This window comes from Schistocerca gregaria, chromosome 2 (genome assembly GCF_023897955.1).
Source record: "Schistocerca gregaria isolate iqSchGreg1 chromosome 2, iqSchGreg1.2, whole genome shotgun sequence".
NCBI lineage: Eukaryota > Metazoa > Arthropoda > Insecta > Orthoptera > Acrididae > Schistocerca > Schistocerca gregaria.
This window is the reverse complement of record NC_064921.1, coordinates 1,043,723,151-1,043,745,842: the sequence shown is the minus strand read 5'-3', so window position 1 is coordinate 1,043,745,842 and position 22,692 is coordinate 1,043,723,151. Positions and strand designations below refer to the sequence as shown.

Here is a 22,692-nt window from a genome sequence, read left to right as displayed (position 1 = left end):
CGAGAAATCTGTGACTATCTTAGTACAGATGGTATGAAAGGGGTAACTTGTAGTAACTAACGAATTATTTATAGCTATTCTATAGAGCATGATCTGAAGATTTATTGCCTGACGGCGTTGGAATTAGTGGTGGTGTCTAGTAAATTCACTTACTTGATGAAAGTGACTTGCAACAACAGACTAAACGCTGTTCATTATTACAGCGTGACGATGGGATCAACTACAGGGAACATTTTTGTAGTATTACGAAAGCATCTGCTCGCTAACTGGCTGTCCCATGAGATGCGAAACCGCTGAGACTTCTGTAGCCACTTTCTGACGTACTGCTCATCACCACCTGTGTCGGAATCTTCGGCGGATGTCTACTGAACGATTTTCCTGGAGTTCACCATTTGCACGAATGACTGACATTGTCCGCCACCAGTATTTGTCAGAATGACAGCCACGTGCGCTGCTGAATCGTCAGGAAAATCGTTAAACAAACGTCGGCCGAAAGTCCCTGGCAAAGCCAGTATCTGGTACATCATTCATTCCACGAAATAAATGACACGAGTAAATGGGAAACGTACTCACCTAATGAAATCCTGCACCGCCGGCTCACTCAGCTGAGCCCTAACCACGTTAACTCCCATGTCTGAGAAAATCGCAACAGTCTGTAGAGGTGACATCTCAGTCATAGATACAAAATCCATTTGCCTTATCAGTTTGTATGTCACAGATATATCTATCTGCGTAAGATTCTCGTGGGATACCTGAGGAAAAAGAAAGCATAAATATTAGAGAAGATAATAACAAAGTGCATATTACATAGTAAATCAGTGTATCTTTGCCCTCTAGCGCTAAGGTTCAATAGACGGTCCCGAAAAAGGTGCAGAAGCACGGACGAAATGGCGAAGTGATTAAGACATTGGAAAATCTGAAGAAATTCTGGTCGTATGTACACAAGCTGCAAGACGCAGTCAATACCTTCGCTGCGCAGTGCCGATGGTACTGTTACCGACGACTGTGCCGCTAAAGCGGAGTTATTGAACGCAGTTTTCCGAAATTTCTTCACCAAGGAAGACTAATGGAATATTCCAGAATTTGAAACACGAACAGGTGCTAGCACGAGTTTCTTAGAAGTAGATACCTTAGTGGTTGCGAAGCAACTCAAATCGCTTGATACGGGCAAGTCTTCAGGTCCAGATTGTATACCGATTAGGTTTCTTTCATATTACGCTAATACAATAGCTCCTTACTTAGCAATCATATACAACCACTCGCTCACCGATAGATTTGTTCCTACAGATTGAAAAATTGAGCAGGTCGCACCATTGTTTAAGAAGGGTAGTAGCAGTAATGCATCGAAATACAGACCTATATCATTGACGTCGCTTTGCAGTAGGGTTTTGGAGCTTGTACTGTACTCAAACGTTATGAATCACCTCGTAGCGAACGATCTAGTGATACGTAATCAGCATGGTTTCAGAAAACATCGTTCTTGTACAACGCAGCTAGCTCTTTATTCGCACGAAGTAATGGGCGCTATCGACAGGGGAACTCAAGTTGATTCCGTATTTCTAGATTTCCGGAAAGCTTATGACACCGTTCCTCACAAACGACTCCTAATCGAGCTGCGGGCCTATGGGGTATCGTTTCAGTTGTGCGACTGGATTTTGTGATTTCCTTTCAGGAAGGTCGCAGTTCGTAATAATAGACGGTAAATCATCAAGTAAAACTGAAGTGATATCACGTGTTCCCCAAGGAAGCGTCCTGGGACCTCTGCTGTTCCTGATCTTTATAAATGACCTGGGTGACAATCTGAGCACTTCTCTTACGTTGTTCGCAGATGATGCTGTAATTTACCGTCTGGTAAGGTCATCCGAAGACCAGTATCAGTTGCAAAGCCATTTACAAAGATTGCTGTATGGTGTGGCAAGTGGCAGTTGACGCTAAATAACGAAAAATGTGAGCTGCTCCACATGAGTTTCAAAAGAAATCCGTTAGAATTCGATTACTCGATAAATAGTACAATTCTCCAGGCTGTCAATTCAATTAAGTACCTGGGTGTTAAAATTACGAGCAACTTCCGTTCGAAAGACCACAGAGATGTCTCGCTAGCGCGATGAAAGCAGAGCTCACCATCTGCAGCATCGTCGACAGGACTGACTGCGGAACTTTGGTACATAGCCGAGTTGAGGGTCTGAATCAGAGGCTGAGACGGTTCTGCGACCATGTGGGCTGCAGATTCCTCGACTTGCGCCATAGGGTGGTGCGGTTTCGGGTTCCGCTGGATAGGTCAGGAGTCCACTACACGCAACAAGCGGCTACACGGGTAGCAGGGGTTGTGTGGCGTGGGCTGGGCGGTTTTTTAGGTTAGATGGCCTCGGACAAGTACAGAAAGGGCAACAGCCTCAATGGGTGCGGGGCAAAGTCAGGACATGCGAGGAACAAGCAGCAATCGGTATTGTAATTGTAAACTGTCGAAACTGCGTTGGTAAAGTACCGGAACTTCAAGTGCTGATAGAAAGCACCGAAGCTGAAATCGTTATAGGTACAGAAAGCTGGCTGAAGCCAGAGATAAATTCTGCCGAAATTTTTACAAAGGTACAGAAGGTGTTTAGAAAGGATAGATTGCATCCAAGCGGTGGTGGAGTGTTCGTCGCTGTTAGTAGTAGTTTATGCTGTAGTGAAGTAGAAGTGGATAGTTCCTGTGAATTATTATGGATGGAGGTTACACTCAACAACCGAACTAGGTTAATAATTGGCTCCTTTTACCGACCTCCAGACTCAGCAGCATTAGTGGCAGAACAACTGAGAGAAAATTTGCAATACATTTCACATAATTTTCCTCAGCATGTTATAGTCTTAGGTGGAGATTTCAATTTACCTGATATAGACTGGGACACTCAGATGTTTAGGACGGGTGGTATAGACAGAGCATCGAGTGACATTATACTGAGTGCACTATCAGAATATTACCTCGAGCAATTAAACAGAGAACCGACTCGTGGAGATAACATCTTGGACCTACTGATAACAAACAGACCTGAACTTTACGACTCTGTATGTGCAGAACAGGGAATCAGTGATCATGAGGCCGTTGCAGCATCCCTGAATATGAAAGTTAATAGGAATATAAAAAAAGGGAGAAAGGTTTATGTGTTTAGAAAGAGTAATAGAAGGCAGATTTCAGACTACCTAACAGATCAAAACGAAAATTTCTGTTCCGACACTGACAATATTGAGTGTTTATGGAAAAAGTTCAAGGCAATCGTAAAATGCGTTTTAGACAGGTACGTGCCGAGTAAAACTCTGAGCGACGGGAAAAACCTACCGTGGTACAACAACAAAGTTAATAAACTACTGCGAAAGCAAAGAGAGCTTCACTCCAAGTTTAAACGCAGGCAAAACCTCTCTGACAAACAGAAGCTAAACGATGTCAAAGTTAGCGTAAGGATGGCTATGCGTGAAGCGTTCAGTGAACTCGAAAGTAAAATTCTATGTACCGACTTGACAGAAAATCCTAGGAAGTTCTGGTCTTGCGTTAAATCAGAAAGTGGCTCGAAACAGTATATCCAGACACTCCGGGATGATGATTGAAACAGAGGATGACACGCGTAAAGCTGAAATACTAAATTTCTTTTTCCAAAGCTGTTTCACAGAGGAAGACCGCACTGCAGTTCCTTCTCTAAATCCTCGCACAAACGAAAAAATGGCTGACATCGAAATAAGTGTCCAAGGAATAGAAAAGCAACTGGAATCACTCAACAGAGGAAAGTCAACTGGACCTGACGGGATACCAATTCGATTCTACACAGAGTACGCGAAAGAACTTGCCCCCCTTCTAACAGCCGTGTACCGCAAGTCTCTAGAGGAACGGAAGGTTCCAAATGATTGGAAAAGAGCACAGGTAGTCCCAGTCTTCAAGAAGGGTCGTCGAGGAGAGGCGAAAACTATAGACCTATATCTCTGACGTTGATCTGTTGTAGTATTTTAGAACATGTTTTTTGCTCGAGTATCATGTCGTTTTTGGAAACCCAGAATCTACTCTGTAGGAATCAACATGGATTCCAGAAACAGCGATCGTGTGAGACCCAACTCGCTTTATTTGTGCATGAGACCCAGAAATTATTAGATACAGGCTCCCAGGTAGATGCTATTTTTCTTGACTTCCGGAAGGCGTTCGATACAGTTCCGCACTGTCGCCTGATAAACAAAGTAAGAGCCTACGAAATATCAGACCAGCTGTGTGGCTGGATTGAAGAGTTTTTAGAAAAACAGAACACAGCATGTTGTTATCTACAGACGTTAAAGTAACCTCTGGCGTGCCACAGGGGAGTGTTATGGGACCATTGCTTCCACAATATATATGAATAACCTAGTAGATAGTGTCGGAAGTTCCATGCGGCTTTTCGCGGATGATGCCGTAGTATACAGAGAAGTTGCAGCATGAGAAAATTGTAGGGAAATACAGGAAGATCTGCAGCGGATAGGCACTTGGTGCAGGGAGTGGCAACTGACCCTTAACATAGACAAATGTAATGTATAGCGAATACATAGAAAGAAGGATCCTTTATTGTATGATTATATGATAGCGGAACAAACACTAGTAGCAGTTACTTCTGTAAAATATCTGGGAGTATGCGTGCGGAACGATTTGAAGTGGAATGATCATATAAAATTAATTGTTGGTAAGGCGGGTACCAGGTTGAGATTCATTGGGAGAGTCCTTAGAAAATGTAGTCCATCAACAAAGGGGGTGCCTTACAAAACACTCGTTCGACCTATATTTGAGTATTGCTCATCAGTGTGGGATCCGTACCAGATCGGCTTGACGGAGGAGATAGAGAAGATCCAAAGAAGAGCGGCGCGTTTCGTCACAGGGTTATTTGGTAACTGTGATCGCGTTACGGAGATGTTTAACAAACTCAAGTGGCAAACTCTGCAAGAGAGGCGCTCTGCATCACTGTGTGGCTTGCTCGCCAGGTTTCGAGAGGGTACGTTTCTGGATGAGGTATCGAATATATTGCTTCCCCCCACTTAAACATCCCGAGCAGATCACGAATGTAATGAGATTAGAGCGCGCACGGAGGCTTTCAGACAGTCGTTCTTCCCGCGAACCATACGAGACTGGAACAGGAAATAGAGGTATTGACAGTGGCACGTAAAGTGCCCTCCGCCACACACCGTTAGGTGGCTTGCGGAGAATAAATGTAGATGTAGATGTAGATGTAGATAGATAATATTGTGGGGAAGACGAGCCAAAGGTTGCGTTTCATTGGCAGGACACTTAGAAGATGCAACAAGTCCACTTAAGAGACGGAGGACATCGAAAGGGTGCAAAAAAGGACAGCTCGTTTTGTATTATCACGTAATAGGGGAGAGAGTGTGGCGGATATGATACGCGAGTTGGGATGGAAGTCATTAAAGCAAAGACGTTTTTCGTCGCGGCGAGATCTATTTACGAAATTTCAGTCACCAACTGTCTCTTCCGAATGCGAAAATATTTTGTTGAGCCCAACCTACATAGGTAGGAATGATCATCAAAATAAAATAAGAGAAATCAGAGCTCGAACAGAAAGGTTTAGGTGTTCCGTTTTTCCCACGCGCTGTTCGGGAGTGGAATGGTAGAGAGATAGTATGATTGTGGTTCGATGAACCCTCTGACAAGCACTTAAATGTGAATTGCAGAGTAATCATGTAGATGTAGATTAGATGTAGATTGGTATTCAAGAGAACGGCCCTTCAGCTCCCCGTTTGCCCATCGACATTGAGTTTGTGGTAGCCTTTAAATCGGACGCGGTCCGGTAGTATTTGTCGGACCCGCGTGTCGCCACTATCAGTGATTGCAGACCGAGCGCTGTGTTGGCTCTCCTGCCAACCACAACATTGGCGACGAGAGTAAAAGTGTTCTTATCGGTATTGCCCTGATTTACTTGTGTAATGGCTTCACCACAATCTGCAGATATACTGTCCGAATTTTATCGCTAACAGAATCAGCAGAAGCAGGTTTTACTCGATGCCCTTGGACAGCTCGTCCAGGGTCAACGTGCGATGCAAAACTATGAGGCAGCCACAACACTCTGTTGCACCAACTTTTCGACCTTTTGATGCTGCACTTGAAAGCTGGACGGAGTGGTCACGCCAATTTGGATTCCATCTCGCCGCCTACAGAATTCAAGGTAACGAGCGGCCGCCTTTTTTGTTGTCTTCAGTAGGGGTGACCACGTACCGTGTGATAGTCAAATTATTTCCCCGACGCGACGTAGCACTCTGTCCTACGAAGAAATTTTGTCTGCATTGGATGCATATTTCGAAGAATCAGTCAATGTAGTTGCCAAACGGTATACCTTCTTTCGCACAAAACGTAAGGCAGGACAGACTAATGTGGAGTAGGTTGCAACCTTGCAAGTCCTTACTAGGGATTGTGCTTTTTAGTGTCAATGTGGACTCCCTTATTCAGATACTATGGTACGTGATGCAATTGCACAGAACGTTTCTGATGTTCGTATAAGGGAACAGATTTTGAAACTCGTAAATCCCTCCCTTCAACAAGTGATGGACATATTGGATCGGCAGGATACACTTGACTTTGCTCAGGTATCATTTGAAACTTCGCCCTCAGGGTGTCAGGTTCACCGGCCCGCCGGGCGAGCTGCACGGAGCAGTAAACAGCCCTTGCGCCCGGCCGCGCCGCTGCCGCCAGGCTCTCAGCCACGTGTGCCGCGCCGGCAAGCAAATGCAGTGATCAAATCATGCCCGCGGTGTGCTACTAAACATTCGCGTAAGAACTGCCCGTCACGCCAAGCTATTTGCTTTTATTGTAATAAAAAAGGACATGTTCAGAGTGTTCGCCAGAAAAAGCTCAGATTCGAAGCTCACAACCGTTCCAGGCCCTTTGCTTCGCGCCGGAATCGGAATCTAACCAAGGATACTCAGGCTCGCGAAACTTCGCCCATGGAAATTCATATAGTTCATTCCACTCCACCCAGTGCCATTATCTCTAACAGTGACTGTGTTCGTCCCAAAAATAGTGTGCGTCGACATCGCCGGAACTCCCGTCAAGTCGCAAGTGATTATGTACCAGTGTCAGTTCACGTTCCACGAGACAGTCGCTCTTGTCGTCAGCAGGACAATAAACTTTGTGATGACTTGGACATTAACGGCAAAGTGATACCATTCCAGCTCGATACTGGAGCTACAGTATCACTGATCAATCAAGACACTTACAAACTGCTGGGCACACCTCCGTTTCGTGCCGCAAATGTTAAGTTAACAAACTATTCTGGTCAAGATATCCCTGTGTTAGGACAGTGCAGCCTTCTTGCAACATACAAACGACAAACAAAACTTGTGTCATTTTACGTCCTTCGTTCTTCTTCTGCAGTGAACTTGTTTGGTTTCGATTTATTTCAGTTGTTAAACATGTCTATAGTAAATCATGTCCTATCAGTGAACCAGACTGTGCCTTCAGACAGTGTTTCTCGTCTATGTGAAGAATTTGCAGACATTTTTGCACCGGGCATTGGTTGCGCTAAGAACTATAAGGCACATTTGGAACTGAAAGTAAATGCGCAACCGAAATTTTTCAGAGCGCGCAATCTTCCCCACGCATTGCGGGATGAGGTCGCAAAAACATTACACGATTTGGAATCACAAGGTGTAATTGAACGTGTGCAGGCTTCTTTCTGGACATCACCCTTAGTAATTTTGCCAAAACCTTCCGGCAAATTCAGACTTTGTGTGGACTTCAACGCAACAGTGAATCCACAACTAGTGAATGCAACTTTTCCTTTACCCCGCCCGGAAGATCTTTTTGACTAACTGTGCCCGCTTAAATATTTTTCGAAGCTGGACCACGCAGATGCGTACTTGCAAATACCGGTGGACGAAGACACCCAGCGAGTTTTGGTGGTTAACACGCATCATGGTTTGTATCGATTCAAACGACTGCCATTCGTGTGTGCATCCGCCCCTGCATTGTTTCAGCAATATCTACAAACTGTTTGTGCGGCGGTCCCTACTCCAGCAAATTATCTGGACGATATTGTGATCTCCGGAAAGACGGAAGACGAACATTTCGCCAATCTCAAAACATTATTTCAGGTCCTGCGACAAAATGGTCTTCGCTTGCGAAAGGACAAATGTGTGTTTTTTGCTCGGGACTTGCCGTACCTGGGACATGTCATCAATGCCCAACGCATACATCCCAGTCCAACGCACCTCCGTGCCATACAAGACATGCCGTCGCCGCAGAATTTGAAGCAGCTACAGACTGTGCTGGTAAAAATCAACTATCATAAACCGCTATGTTCCGCATGCCTCTTCCATTTCAGCTCCACTTCATCGCTTACGCCGTAAGGGTGTTCCGTTCGTCTGGACGACGGAATGCGAACGCGCCTTTCGCCAGTTGAAATCGCCGTTGCTTTCCAATACTTGCCTTACGCCATTCGATCCCCAGAAGCCCCTCTTGTTGATGGTGGATGCATCGGATTTCGGGATCGGTGCTGTGCTTGCAAACAAAGATGGATCGCACGATCGCCCTATTGCCTTTGCGTCCAAATTGCTCTCGTCTGCTCAACGAAATTATTCACAGATCGAGAAAGAAGCATTGGCTCTCGTATTTGGTGTTACAAAGTTTCATGATTTCTTGTATGGTCGTCACTTTACCATAATCACAGACCACAAACCTTTGACATAGACTTTTTCATCCGACCAAGCCTGTACCTCCACGTACAGCGCAGAAATTCATTCGCTGGTGTATTTTCCTCTCGCAGTAGCGCTACGATATCTTATATCGGTCCACTGCTAAGCAGGAAAACGCCGATGCGTTGTCCTGCTTGCCTGTTGCTGAGGATAGGGCATTCTCCTCCGAACTTGCTTGCATGTTCATTGATGCGGAAACCGATGACGTGGTCGAATCGTTTCCGATTGATTTTCGTCGTGTAACTACAGCCACAGCTGCCGACCCTGTCCTTCCTTCTGTTCTGTGTTTTGTTGCTACGCAATGGCCGTTGTCAAAGTCACGGATCGGGGACCCGTTGGTTCGCCGATTTTTTGCTCACAAGGAGAGATTTTTTGTACGACGTGGTGTTTTGCTGTTGCGTTCTGATAATGATCAGTCCAGGGTCGTGGTACACGTTCGTCCAGTCCTCTGTCTTATAGCTTCTCCACCAAGGACATTGAGGTATAGTGAGAACGAAACAACTTGCTCGTCAGCACTGTACTTGTTTCGGAATCGATGCCGCGATTACGAATATGTGCTCTTCTTGCATGGTGTGTGCCGAACAACAATCAGCACCACCGCCGAAATTCTTTCCATGGCCAAACGCCACTTCCCCTTGGCAACGCTTACACATCGATTTTGCTGGTCCATTCTGGAATGCTCGATGATTGCTTGTGGTAGATTCATTCAGTAACTTCCCTTTTGTTGTCCGGATGTCTTCCACGACGTCATCTGCCACCATCCAAGCGTTATCCGCTATTTTTTGCATTGACGGTCTTCCACAGACTATTGTTTCCGAGAATGGCCCACAATTCATGTCCGCAGAATTTCAGTCATTCTGCAAGGCCAATGGTATTCAACAGCTGACGTCCGCGCCATTTTCGCCACAGTCAAACGGTGCCGCTGAAAGACTGGTCAGGACTTTCACGTCACAGATGTTGAAGTTGAAAGAGTCGCATTCTCGGGAGGACGCGTTATTGCTCTTTTTGTCCTCGTATCGCTCTCAGCCCCGAGATGGTCGCTCGCCGGCTGAGTTGCTCCACGGTCGTCATCATCGGTCTTTGCTACATCCGCCGCATCAGGTTTCTGTGCAGCGGCAGACACCGGCTTTTGCTCCAGGCGACGTTGTCTACTGTCGCCACTATCGAGGTTCACGGCGTTGGCTCGAAGGGCGCATAATTCGCTGCCTCGGACGCGCTATGTATCTGGTGTTGGGGGCCTCTGGTGAGGTGCGTCGGCATCTCACCCAGCTGCGCCTCTGTCGTCGCACGGGATCTGCCGCTCGCCGTCTGCTTTCAGCGACGGTGTCGTCCGGTCAGCGCCCTGGGGACCTATCTACAGGCTCGCCTCAGCCCCAGGTATTACCGACGCTGCCTTCCATTTTGCCCCATGGCAACGCGCCGCCGCCACCGCCGCCGCCGCCGCCTGTTCTCCCGCCGGCGACGCCCGCAGCGGACGCGTCGCTGCAACCGCCGGGCGCCTCCCTGGGTCACGCGCCGCCGATCGCTTCCCGTGACCAGTTGTCCTCCGACATGGAACACTTGCCCGCTCGGGACCAAATGTCGTCTTCGCCAGTCGGGTGCCCCGGCCCGATGCAGGTCGACCCTCCGGCCCCTCCCGTTTCTCTACGGGCGCATACACCTTATGTTGGCGTGCACGCTGGAGTATGTTTTCAGGCGTTTCCTAGCTCCCCGCTGTCCGAATGGCAGAGTGCGGGTGGCACAGCCTCGCCTGTTGTTAGGATCCCCACCTCGTCACATACGTCAACATGGGGTCCTCCCCACGGCGGGCGGAAGCCTTATGCCCAAACCGTACGCCGATTTACGGGGGAGGAATGTGGTGTCACCGCCAGACACCACACTTGCTAGGTGGTAGCCTTTAAATCGGCCGCGGTCCGTTAGTATACCTCGGACCCGCGTGTCGCCACTATCAGTGATTGCAGACCGAGCGCCGCCACACGGCAGGTCTAGAGAGACTTCCTAGCGCTCGCCCCAGTTGTACAGCCGACTTTGCTAGCGATGCTTCACTGACTTTTACGCTTTCATTTGCCGAGACGATAGTTAGCATAGCCTTCAGCTACGTTATTTGCTACGACCTAGCAAGGCGCCATTATCTGTTACTATTGATATTGTGAATCATGTACTGTCACGAGCGACGTGCATCATTAATGGATTAAAGTTAAGTATTCCACCAGTTACGTCCGTTTTTATCACTTCTAATTCCCGTGTCATGTTCCAGACCTCACGCCAGCGTGCGTGAGCTGAGACGCGTGCATTTCGGCCTCCTTTAGCAATACTGTGTTGAATACTGTGTTGGCTCTCCTGCCAACCACAACAGAGTTTCCCCGCTTAAGACAAATACGATTGTGATTTGTTCGAAAACGAAGTGCTCAGTTCCCTTCCTTATCTTTGACAAGTTCGAGAGGCACGACCAGCTTTCACCAAAACACAACAGCCTGCCACACTGCCATCCAATGAACTCTCTCGTGATACCACTAAAGACATAAACGTCAGTGGTTTGCGGCCAGTGGAACGCAAGCAGCAGGGAGTCTCGCTCGGAGATGTCCTCGGAGTAACCGATCCGTAACAGCGGTACGAAGTGAGGCTCAAGTTGCTTCTCAGAGCTCTACGCTGAACACGGTGGTCTTCCCTCGCAGGAGTGCCACGTGGCAGTCCAGACACCGGTCTTCTTGCGACCGTACTTTCCATTGACCACAACTTCCAGCAGTCGTGTACAGTCGTTGACAAAACGAGCGAGACCCCTCGCCTTGTCGTTATGCTGATCTACACAGCTTTAAAGTCTGCTACACAGCATAACAGGCAAGGCGACGAAGTGTTACCAACAAACTGTGCACAGGCGTGAAATTGAAAATCTCTCCGAACTTTGTGAGACTGTTTTAAATCATGTGTAACGCTATATTAATGCAGACTAAAGTGTTAAACACAACACGTAAATGTAGCAAATAAATGCAAGAAGAAACGCTAATTAGTATGAACTGTACTAATAAGAATGAATTTTAGATTATCGAGATAACATAACTGTTTTAGTAAGACAAAGTACCCCAGATTGTTACGAATTAGCAACATATTATGCGCATTCGGCCGCGAAACGGTCTGTGTCAACGTTCAGACCAATCATACTAGATTACTGTTGCTGACCTACCATGAAAGTTTGCAGATTTACCAATGCGCGAAGATTCATAACGAAATTGAGTTAAAAATCATTGAGTGCCACATTTAAGTCAATTCACTTATTGACAGAAGCGGAAAAAGTAGGCAGTAATAAGTATGAAATTCTATAAGAGTTTGATATTGACACCCACGGACGCCGGTACAGAATAAGGGTAGCAATAAAACGTATTGAGGGTGCGAGAAATTCTTAAAATTGCTTTACTGATAGTCTATCTACTTCCATGGAGATTAGATCCGAAAACAAACCAGACCTCTTTTGCAGTAGCAAACACCTTTCACAACGCTAGCAGACAACCCGGGTAAACAGACCTCTATTATTAGCCCACGAATGAATATGCCGGCAATTTCGCAATGAAAATGACAAAGTGATCTGCAGTTTCTGTTGCTATCTGTACTCAAAAACATTTATTTTCTACATTTATGTTACCGGTTATGTGACAATATTTCGGGATGTGTGTCGAAATAACAAAATAATGTTATTAGCGAGTACGTAGGATAATTCTGCACCACCCAAGGAAATAAACGGCGACATAGCTGCCAAACGTATTCTACAACTTCATTAATTTCATCGTGGCAGCGAAAACAACAACCGTTACGAAATTGTCTCGAATGAGAAACAGCCCATAGTTGCACTAAAGTATGTTTCTTTTAAACCTTGACCATGGTTTCTGCTGTAATAGTATAGCTTTCTTCAGAAGTTATACACACAAATAAATGAAAAATGTCTTGGCGCAGAAGCTGCGCCACGGCCAATAAAATAAAATAATTTCAACAGACTTAAGCCTGTTACGAACATAAGTAAAAATACATATGGCACCATATGTCCTCCGCCACTACCTCTGTTCAGGTTTTTTATTGGTCTTAAACAGGTGCTCGGCAAGACATTTTTCATTTCTTTGTGTCTTTGACTTATGAAGAAGGCTATATTATTGTAGCAGAAACCACGGTCAAGGTTTAAAATAAACATAACTTAGTGCAACTGTGGGCTGTTTTTATTCAAGACGTATGCTACAATGTTTCGAATTCTCCATTAGACTCGCCACAGCCCGAAACCGTTCGTTAGCTCAAGTGTTTCTTAAGTTAGCTGGCAATAGGAATGCTCGCACATCTAAGATGCAGTGGCATTAAAACTGGGATCTGAATTACCACGTGTATAGGCCAATGGATTTTATTTGCTCTCCTGGGAACGTGATTTGGATCGAAAGCGTAGCTACTATTAATACGCTGATGTATCAATTGCAACTAGAACATTTCGACTGAAGAGTGGGGCGAATTATTTATGCAGCCCTCATCTTCAGTAACTGTCGTACCTATTTTCGTTGTCAGGATTTCGTCACCTAATGGGTAAAAATGGAACCCTACTAGCCTGTTCTCCCGCCGGCGACGCCCGCAGCGGACGCGTCGCTGCAACCGCCGGGCGCCTCCCTGGGTCACGCGCCGCCGATCCCTTCCTGTGACCAGTTGTCCTCCGACATGGAACACTTGCCTCACGTGTTCCAACATTTCTGCGGAATCCGAACTGATCTTCCCCGAGGTCGGCTTCTACTATTTTTTCCATTCGTCTGTAAAGAATTCGCGTTAGTATTTTGCAGCTGTGACTTATTAAACTGATAGTTCGGTAATTTTCACATCTGTCAGCACCTGCTTTCTTTGGGATTGGAATTATTATATTCTTCTTGAAGTCTGAGGGTATTTCGCCTGTCTCATACATCTTGCTCACCAGCTGGTAGAGTTTTGTCATGACTGGCTCTCCCAAGGCCGTCAGTAGTTCTAATGGAATGTTGTCTACTCCGGGGGCCTTGTTTCGACTCAGGTCTTTCAGTGCTCTGTCAAACTCTTCACGCAGTATCACATCTCCCATTTCGTCTTCATCTACATCCTCTTCCATTTCCATAATATTGTCCTCAAGTACATCGCTCTTGTATAAACCTTCTATATACTCCTTCCACCTTTCTGCCTTCCCTTCTTTGCTTAGAACTGGGTTGCCATCTGAGCTCTTGAAATTCATACACGTGGTTGTCTTCTCTCCAAAGGTCTCTTTAAATTTCCTGTAGGCAGTATCTATCTTACCCCTAGTGAGATAAGCTTCTATATCCTTACATTTGTCATCTAGCCATCCCTGCTTAGCCATTTTGCACTTCCTGTCGATCTCATTTTTGAAACGTTTGTATTCCTTTTTGCCTGTTTCATTTACCGCATTTTTATATTTTCTCCTTTCATCAATTAAATTCAATATTTCTTCTGTTGCTCAAGGATTTCTACTAGCCCTCGTCTTTTTACCTACTTGATCCTCTGCTGCCTTCACTACTTCATCCCTCAAAGCTACCCATTCCTCTTCTACTGTATTTCTTTCCCCTATTCTTGTCAATTCCTCCCTTATGCTCTCCCTGAAACTCTGTACAGCCTCTGGTTCTTTCAGTTTATCGAGGTCCCATCTCCTTAAGTTCCCACGTTTTTGCAGTTTCTCCAGTTTTAATCTAAGGTCATAACCAATAGACTGTGGTCAGAGTCCACATCTGCCCCTGGAAATGTCTTAGAATTTAAGACCTGGTTCCTAAATCTCTGTCTTACCATTATATAATCTCTATGATACCTTTTAGTATCTCTTGGGCTCTTCCATGTATACTACCTTCTTTCGTGATTCTTAAACCAAGTGTTAGGTATACGGATAGACATAATAAGCAGAAATGTATCGCATTTCCTGCGGTATACGGTCCCTTGGTGGTGTAAATAAGTGATTTTCTGTGTCAACGCAATCTAAAGATACAGCCGTTCATGTAAAGTAAATTTACGCGAAAGGTCAAAAAATGGCTTTACGAAGAATGCGACCAAACTGCTTAGGTCATCAGTCCCCTGGACCTAGAAGTACTTTAACCTACCTAACGTAAGTTCATCACACACATCCTTCACCGAGGTAGGATTCCAACCTGCTACTGAAGCAGCCGTGCGCTTCGTGACTGTAGTTTGGTCGCATAGTTCTTAGAGGCATTTTTTACTTTCCGCATAAATTTTCTTTGCATAAACGGCCGTATCTTTATATTGCGTTGACGTAGAAGATCACTTTTTTACACAACCAAGGGACTGTATACCGAAGGACATGCCACATTTCCGCTTATTATGTCTGCCCGTAAACGGGTTTTGAGGGTTGTCTAGACAGATAGACGGTCAAAAAAGTGAGATCAGTAGGGTTCCATTTTTATCGATTTACGTGACGCAGTCCCAACAACAGTTACTGGAGATGGGGGCTGCATAAATAATTCCCCCTACTCTTCATTCGAAATGTTCTAGTTGCAATCGATACATCAGCATATTAATCGTAGTTACGCTTTCGATACAAATCACGTTTACAGGGCTGCAAATAAAATCCATTTGCCTATACACGTGGTAATTCAGATCCCAGTTTTAGTGCCACCGTGTTTTAGAAGTGCGAGCACTCCCATTGCTAGCTAGCTTAAGAAACACTTTCACTAATGAACGTTTTATGGCTGTGGCGAGTGTAATGGAGAATTCTAAACATTGTAGAATACGTTTTGCAGCTATGTCACCGTTTATTTCCTGGGGTGGTGCAGAATTATCGTACTAAATTTACTCGCTAATAACAGTATTTTGTTATTTTGATACACATCCCGAAATATTGTCACATAACCGGTAACATAAAGGTATAAAATACATGTTTTTGAGTCCAGATAGCTCTATGCAACAGAAACTGCAGATCACTTTGCCATTTTTAATGTGAAATTGCCGGCATTTTCATGTCTGGGCTACTAATAGAGGGCTGTTTGCCTGGGTTGTCTGCTAACGTTGTGAAAGGTGTTTGCTACTGCAAAGGAGGTCTGGTTTGTTTTCGGTTCTAATCTCCATGGAAGCAGATAGACTATCCGTAATTTTAAGAAAATCTCATTCCCCCAATACGTTTTATTGCTACCTTTATTCTATACCGGCGTCCGTGGGTGTCAATATCAAACTCTTGTAGAATTTCATACTTATTACTGCCTACTTTTTCCGCTTCTGTCAATAAGTGAATTCACTTAAATGTGGCACTGAATGATTTTTAACTCAAATTCGTTATGAATCTTCGCGCATTGGTAAATCTGCAAACTTTCATGGTAGGTTAGCAACAGTAATCCAGTATGACTGGTCTGAACGTTGCCACAGACCGTTTCGCGGCCGAATGCGCATAATATGTTGCTAATTCGTAACAATCTGGGGTACTTTGTCTTGCTAAAACAGTTATGTTGTCTCGATAAGCTAAAATTCATACTTATTAGTACAGTTCATACTAATTAGCGTTTCTTCTTGCATTTATATCCTATATTTACGGATTGTGTTTAACACACTAATCTGCATTAGTATAGCGTTACACATGATTGACAACAGTCTGACAAAGTTCGGATAGATTTTCAATTTCAGGCCTGTGCATAGTATGTTGGTAGCACTTCGTCGCCTAGCCTGTTATGTTGTGTAGCAGACTTTAAAGCTGTGCGGATCAGTACAACGAAAAGGCGAGGGGTCTCACTCGTTTTGTCCACGATTGTACATTCTAAATATCGCAGAATGTGCATCCAACCTCCAGTAACTCGTCCAAACTCAGTGAAGTGTTAAGAATGGCGTCTTTGCGTCTTAAAGGCATTGTTAACTAACATCAAATCACCACGTCCAATGTCAAAGGTGACTAATGGTCATGACCTTTACAGTGTGTATTTAAAGTAAATCTGATTTGCATCCTCATACAGGCGCTACTAACGCGACTCTTAGGCCATTGGCGTGAAGTCTGAATAGAAATCTTTCAGATGTAGAAACATGCCTACCAGATTTCGTTTACACCGCACAACTACTTCTTGGTTTTGAAGTCTTCTTCTGTCTGTGTATTTTCGGAACATTCTATACGCTTCAAGTTTTTACTGGTTAAAGATATATACACTACTGGCCATTAAAATTGCTACACCAAGGAGAAATGCAGATGATAAAAGGGTATTCATTGAACATATTCAGGGTGTTTCAAAAATGACCGGTATATTTGAAACGGCAATAAAAACTAAACGAGCAGCGATAGAAATACACCGTTTGTTGCAATATGCTTGGGACAACAGTACATTTTCAGGCGGAAAAACTTTGGAAATTACAGTAGTTACAATTTTCAACAACAGATGGCGCTGCAAGTGATGTGAAAGATATGGAAGACAACGCAGTTTGTGGGTGCGCCATTCTGTACGTCGTCTTTCTGCTGTAAGCGTGTGCTGTTCACAATGTGCATGTGTGCTGTGGACAACATGGTTTATTCCTTAGAACAGAGGATTTTTCTGGTGTTGGAATTCCACCGCCTAGAACACAGTGTTGTTGCAACAAGACGAAGTTTTCAACGGAGGTTTAATGTAACCAAAGGACCGAAAAGCGATACAATAAAGGATCTGTTTGAAAAATTTCAACCGACTGGGAACGTGACGGATGAACGTGCTGGAAAGGTAGGGCGACCGCGTACGGCAACCACATAGGGCAGCGCGCAGCTAGTGCAGCAGGTGATCTAACAGTGGCCTCGGGTTTCCGTTCGCCGTGTTGCAGCTGCGGTCCAAATGACGCCAACGTCCACGTATCGTCTCATGCGCCAGAGTTTACACCTCTATCCATACAAAATTCAAACGCGGCAACCCCTCAGCGCCGTTACCATTGCTGCACGAGAGACATTAGCTAACGATATAGTGCACAGGATTGATGACGGCGATATGCATGTGGGCAGCATTTGGTTTACTGACGAAGCTTATTTTTACCTGGAGGGTTTCGTCAATAAACAGAACTGGCGCATATGGGGAACCGAAAAGGCCCATGTTGCAGTTCCATCGTCCCTGCATCCTCAAAAAGTACTGGTCTGGGCCGCCATTTCATCCAAAGGAATCATTGGCCCATTTTTCGGATCCCAAACGATTGCTGCATGACGCTATCTGGAAATTCTTCGTGAATTTGTGGCGGTACAAACTGCCTTAGACGACACTGCGAACACCTCGTGGTTTATGCAAGATGGTGCCCGGCCACATCGCACGGCCGACGTCTTTAATTTCCTGAATGAATATTTCGATGATCGTGTGATTGCTTTGGGCTATCCGAAACATACAGGAGGCGGCGTGGATTGGCCTCCCTATTCGCCAGACATGAACCCTTGTGACTTCATTCTGTGGGGACACTTGAAAGACCAGGTGTACCGCCAGAATCCAGGAACAATTGAACAGCTGAAGCAGTACATCTCATCTGCATGTGAAGCCATTCCGCCAGACACGTTGTCAAAGGTTTCGGGTAATTTCATTCAGAGACTACGCCATATTATTGCTACGCATGGTGGATATGTGGAAAATATCGTTTCCCAGACCGCAGCGCCATCTGTTGTTGACAATTGTAACTACTGTAATTTCGAAAGTTTGTCTGCCTGAAAATGTACTGTTGTCCCAAGCATATTGCAACAAACGGTGTTTTCTATCGCTGCTCGTTTAGTTTGTATTGCCTTTTCAAATATACCGGTCATTTTTGAAACACCCTGTATATTACACTAAAACTGACTGTGATTACATTTTCAGCAATTTGGGTGCTTAGATTGCGAGAAATCAGTACCCAGAACAACCACATCTGGCCATAATAAAGGTCTTAATACGCTTGCGCATTGAGTCAAACAGAGCTTGGATGGCGTGTACAGGTACAGCTGCCCATGCAGCTTCAGCACGATACCACAATTCATCAAGAGTAGTGACTGGCGTATTGCGACGAACCAGTTGCTCGGCCACCATTGACCAGACTTTTCAGTTGGTGAGAGATGTGGAGATTGTGTTGGCTACGGCAGCAGTAGAACATTCAGAAAGGCTCGTACAGGGCCTGCAACATACGGTCGTGCTTTATCCTGCTGAAATGTAGGGTTTCGCACGGATCGAATGAAGGGTAGAGCCACGGGTCGTAACACATCTTAAATGTAACGTCCACTGTTCAAAGTGCCGTCAAAGGGAACAAGAGGTGACGAGGCGTGTAACCAACGGCACCCCAAACCATCACGCCGGGTTATACGGCAGTATGGCGATAACGAATACACGCTTCCAATGTTCGTTCACCGCCATGTCGCCAAACACGGATGCGACCCTAATGGTGCTGTAAACAGAACCTGGATTCATCCGCAAATATGAGGTTTTGCCATTCGTGCACCCAGGTTCGTCGTTCAGTACACACATAATCGAAGGCGCTCCTGTCTGTGTTGCAGCGTCAAGGGTAACCGAAGCCATGGTCGCCGACCTGATAGTCCATGCTGCTGCAAACGTCGTCGAACTGTTCGTGCAGATGGTTGTTGTCTTGCAAACGTCCCCATCTGTTGACTCAGGAATCGAGACATGGCTGCACGATCCGTTACAGCCATGCGGATAAGATGCCTGTCATCTCGACCGCTAGTGATAGGAGGCCGTTGGGATCCAGCACAGCGTTCCGTATCACCCTTCTGAATCCACCGATTCCATATTCTGCAAATAGTCCATGGATCTCCACCAACGCGAGCAGCAATGTCGCGATATGATAAACCGCAATCGCGATAGGCTACAATCCGACCTTTATCAAAGTTGAAAACGTGGTGGTACGCATTTCTCCTCCTTACACGAGGCATTAAAACAACGTTTCACCAGGCAACGCCGGTCAACTGCTGTTTGTGCATGAGAAATCGGTTGGAAACTTTCCTCATGTCAGCACGTTGTAGGTGTCGCCAGCGGCACCAACCTTGTGTGAATGCTCTGAAAAGCTAATCATTTGCATATCACAGCATCTTCTTCTTGTCGGTTAAATTTCGCGTCTGTAGCACGTCATCTTCGTGGTGTAGCAATTTTAATGGTCAGTAGTGTAGTTTCTGAGCTATAAGAATGTTCGATGGAGTGAATGAAGGGAATGCACGAAGTACAAGAAGAACAAAACGAAATTGTTAATGATTAATTTTGTATCAGCTTGTACCCAATGTTGTGTAATCTATTACTGCATCACGTCCGCTCTATGACAGAGATTATATGGAACAGACAGTATTTATACGGGGTATTTTTTTTTATTTATACTCGCTTAACGTAAAGATATTGTATGTTAAAGTTTGTCTGAACTTTTGAGACATTACACACCAGTTAATGGAAGCTTATGGTTGCTCAAATTGGAGAAAGTACTTACATTAGGTAGCAACAAAGCTCATTCGCCGTGGGCTGTTCCAGCCAATCTTAGAAGAGTTTCGTCCCGCGTTCTGGCTCAGATAAATTGACTACGGGAGCTAAATTATCGAGAAATAAGGATCTAGCTTCATAGAATGTGTCTTCAGTGGCTCTAAAAATTTCGGCAACGTGTTCAGTAATGCTTTCCGATGAGTAACAGCATGATAAAAGACAGCATAAACCGAGCAACATAATTAATTTCCCGTTTTCATTAGAGTTTTATTAATTAAAGCCCAATTTTCTTTCTTACTTCATGTAAGACCCCTTGGGGTACTACGCAGATAGTGTTTAGATACACTGGCTCATTGACCAGTAGGGAACTGCATTATGGTTTTGCGAACCAAAGTGATCAGTGTAACAAGATTATTTTCTAGAAGAGTACGTCATATGTGTTTAGTGGAGTTTACGGAAAGTGGATTATGAAAACACTCTTTTAAAAACTGCGAGTGACCACTGAAAGACAGCGCTACAGGTTCCTCAAGAGTCGTAGACAGAAACCGTTCATGACATTATTTCGCTTTATATATTTAGAGATGGAAGTATAAGCCTCCGAAAAGTTTGGCGGAAAAATAATGGATATGGCTGATTAGAGTAATTTGTTATTTCAACTGATATTCGCAACGGTCACGGTAATACCTAACCTAAAATGTTCACATTTACAGATAACGACCATGCAGACGAATTTTGAAAGAAAACTCACCGTGAGAGGATCGGTTGTGAAAAACGTAACCTCGTGGCCTCGTTGAAGCAAAGCCTTCGTTAAAATCTGAAATGGCTTTTGGTGGCTGATGGATGCTGTTGGTGCTACGATCAATATCTTGGAGGTGGATGTATCGCGTACCAACACCACCATCAGTAGAACTACGTGGAGCAACAACCCTGGAACAACAAGTACAGATTTAGATTGCAGTCCAAACACAGGGCAACATACAAAAATAAAAATGGCTAATTTGAGACTATAGATGTGATTCCAGGGCAGCTCATGATCATTTCATACACTGACGTCTGATTATGCTCAAATTTGCATTAACTATCTGCTGTGATTGGTGTTCTCATCTTCCTATCCTCTTGACAAACATTTGAAGTTATAGGCGTAGCTACTCACAAATGGGAAGTACAGACAGACATGTAGACAATGACTAAATATGTGTTGGATTTCTTTCATACCAAGGGTAACTCTTGAAATTGTTCAAATAACTAGGCTTCAAATGAATATCTGTGCTACCAGTTGCAGTTGTCGCTCAACCCCAAACAAGCTACTATTTCCAAAACAATCGGCGTAGCTATTACGTCTCGCTCATTTCAATATTGCCAGAAAACCAGTAGGTAGTATACTATTTAAAAAAATAAAAATTTAAAAAAATTTAAAATTTTGCTACTACTGAGACCTTTCGCCCTTCACCGATATAAGTGAATTTAAATTTTGTGCAAGATTCTTACTGTTCATTTTGGTTAGACGGCGCCTGTAAGAAGCACTCAGGTATCGTAAAGCTTCCCTGGTTTTGCTTTACAGCCCCGCGTCGTAATCTCAGAACTGTCTGTCTAGCAGAGCGGGATTCTGTCTTGCAACTGAGTTATCTGCTTTTGTGTACAGGTGTTCTTATCTTGTAGAGTAAGCGTACCATGGATAACTCAACTGATAAAGTGTGCATTCTGCTGCTCACGGTGAGTAGTAATACTCCCTTTCAGATATCGTCAAACGTCACATGATGTAGCAGTATTGCCAGCCATAGACAACGCAATTAATAAAGTGCACGTTCATCTACTCACCCTGAGTGGCAATACTTCCTTTCAGATATCATCAAATCTCGCATGATGTAGGAATATTGCCATTAAGATACGGGACGCAGATGAGAAGCAATTTTTAGGATACATATTTCGACCGTAACTTGTAAAGTTGTGCAACTCATGTGTATTTATACAGCATAGACGAGCTCTCTTTGAGAGAAATAGATTTCGGAAAGTAGTTGCGCCTAAAGTGAAAGTGTAAGTGTTGTGATATGGCGCAGTGTACGTTATTGTTTCGAAGTCTGTGGTGCTTTCTCCATTCCTGTTGCTTTTCAGCTGTCTTCCTCGTAATAGCATAACTGTAGCAGTGTCACATCGCCAAATATCTGCTCTACGTATTCGTATCTAGACTTTCCGCAGCGATCAATTCCTTTCACAGTCCCTAAGCTACATTCCGAACGACGACTCATGCCGTTAAGGATCTTTCCGGTCTTGTAGCCTAATTTTTATGAAAGAAAAATATTTTTCCCTTACAAATCTTTATTAACAAACAAAAGTAGATAATCTTATAAACTGTTTATTAACATTTGGACGGTAAATTTATGAGCCTATCCATAAAAAAATGTAGACTTGCTGAATCAAACATTTCGCACTATTGAGGGTGAACTATAGGTCTACAATAAAAACTAAACATATGTATCCAGAATGAGATTTTCACTCTACAGCGGAGTGTGCTCTGATATGAAACTTTCTGGCAGATTAAAACTGTATGCCGGACCGAGACTCGGACTCAGCAGCTTTGCCTTTCGCTAGCAAGTTCTCTACCAACTGAGCTACCCAGGAAGGTAGGAGACGACATACT

The 22,692-nt window shown here is 44.6% G+C and overlaps 1 protein-coding gene across 1 annotated transcript in view; it reads right to left on the bottom strand.

The window, feature by feature from the left end:
• Positions 1–21,673, bottom strand: part of LOC126335562 (UDP-glucosyltransferase 2-like) — a 79,224-nt gene extending 57,551 nt beyond the window's left edge. Inside the window, exons 1-3 of the mRNA XM_049998982.1 lie at positions 21,543–21,673; positions 20,803–20,981; positions 574–752 (exon numbers count right to left, since the gene is read on the bottom strand). Of these exons, the coding sequence (XP_049854939.1) occupies positions 574–752; positions 20,803–20,981; positions 21,543–21,549 (365 nt within the window). The 5' untranslated portion in view covers positions 21,550–21,673. The remainder of the gene's footprint in view (positions 1–573; positions 753–20,802; positions 20,982–21,542) is intronic.
• Positions 21,674–22,692: the final 1,019 nt, after the last annotated feature.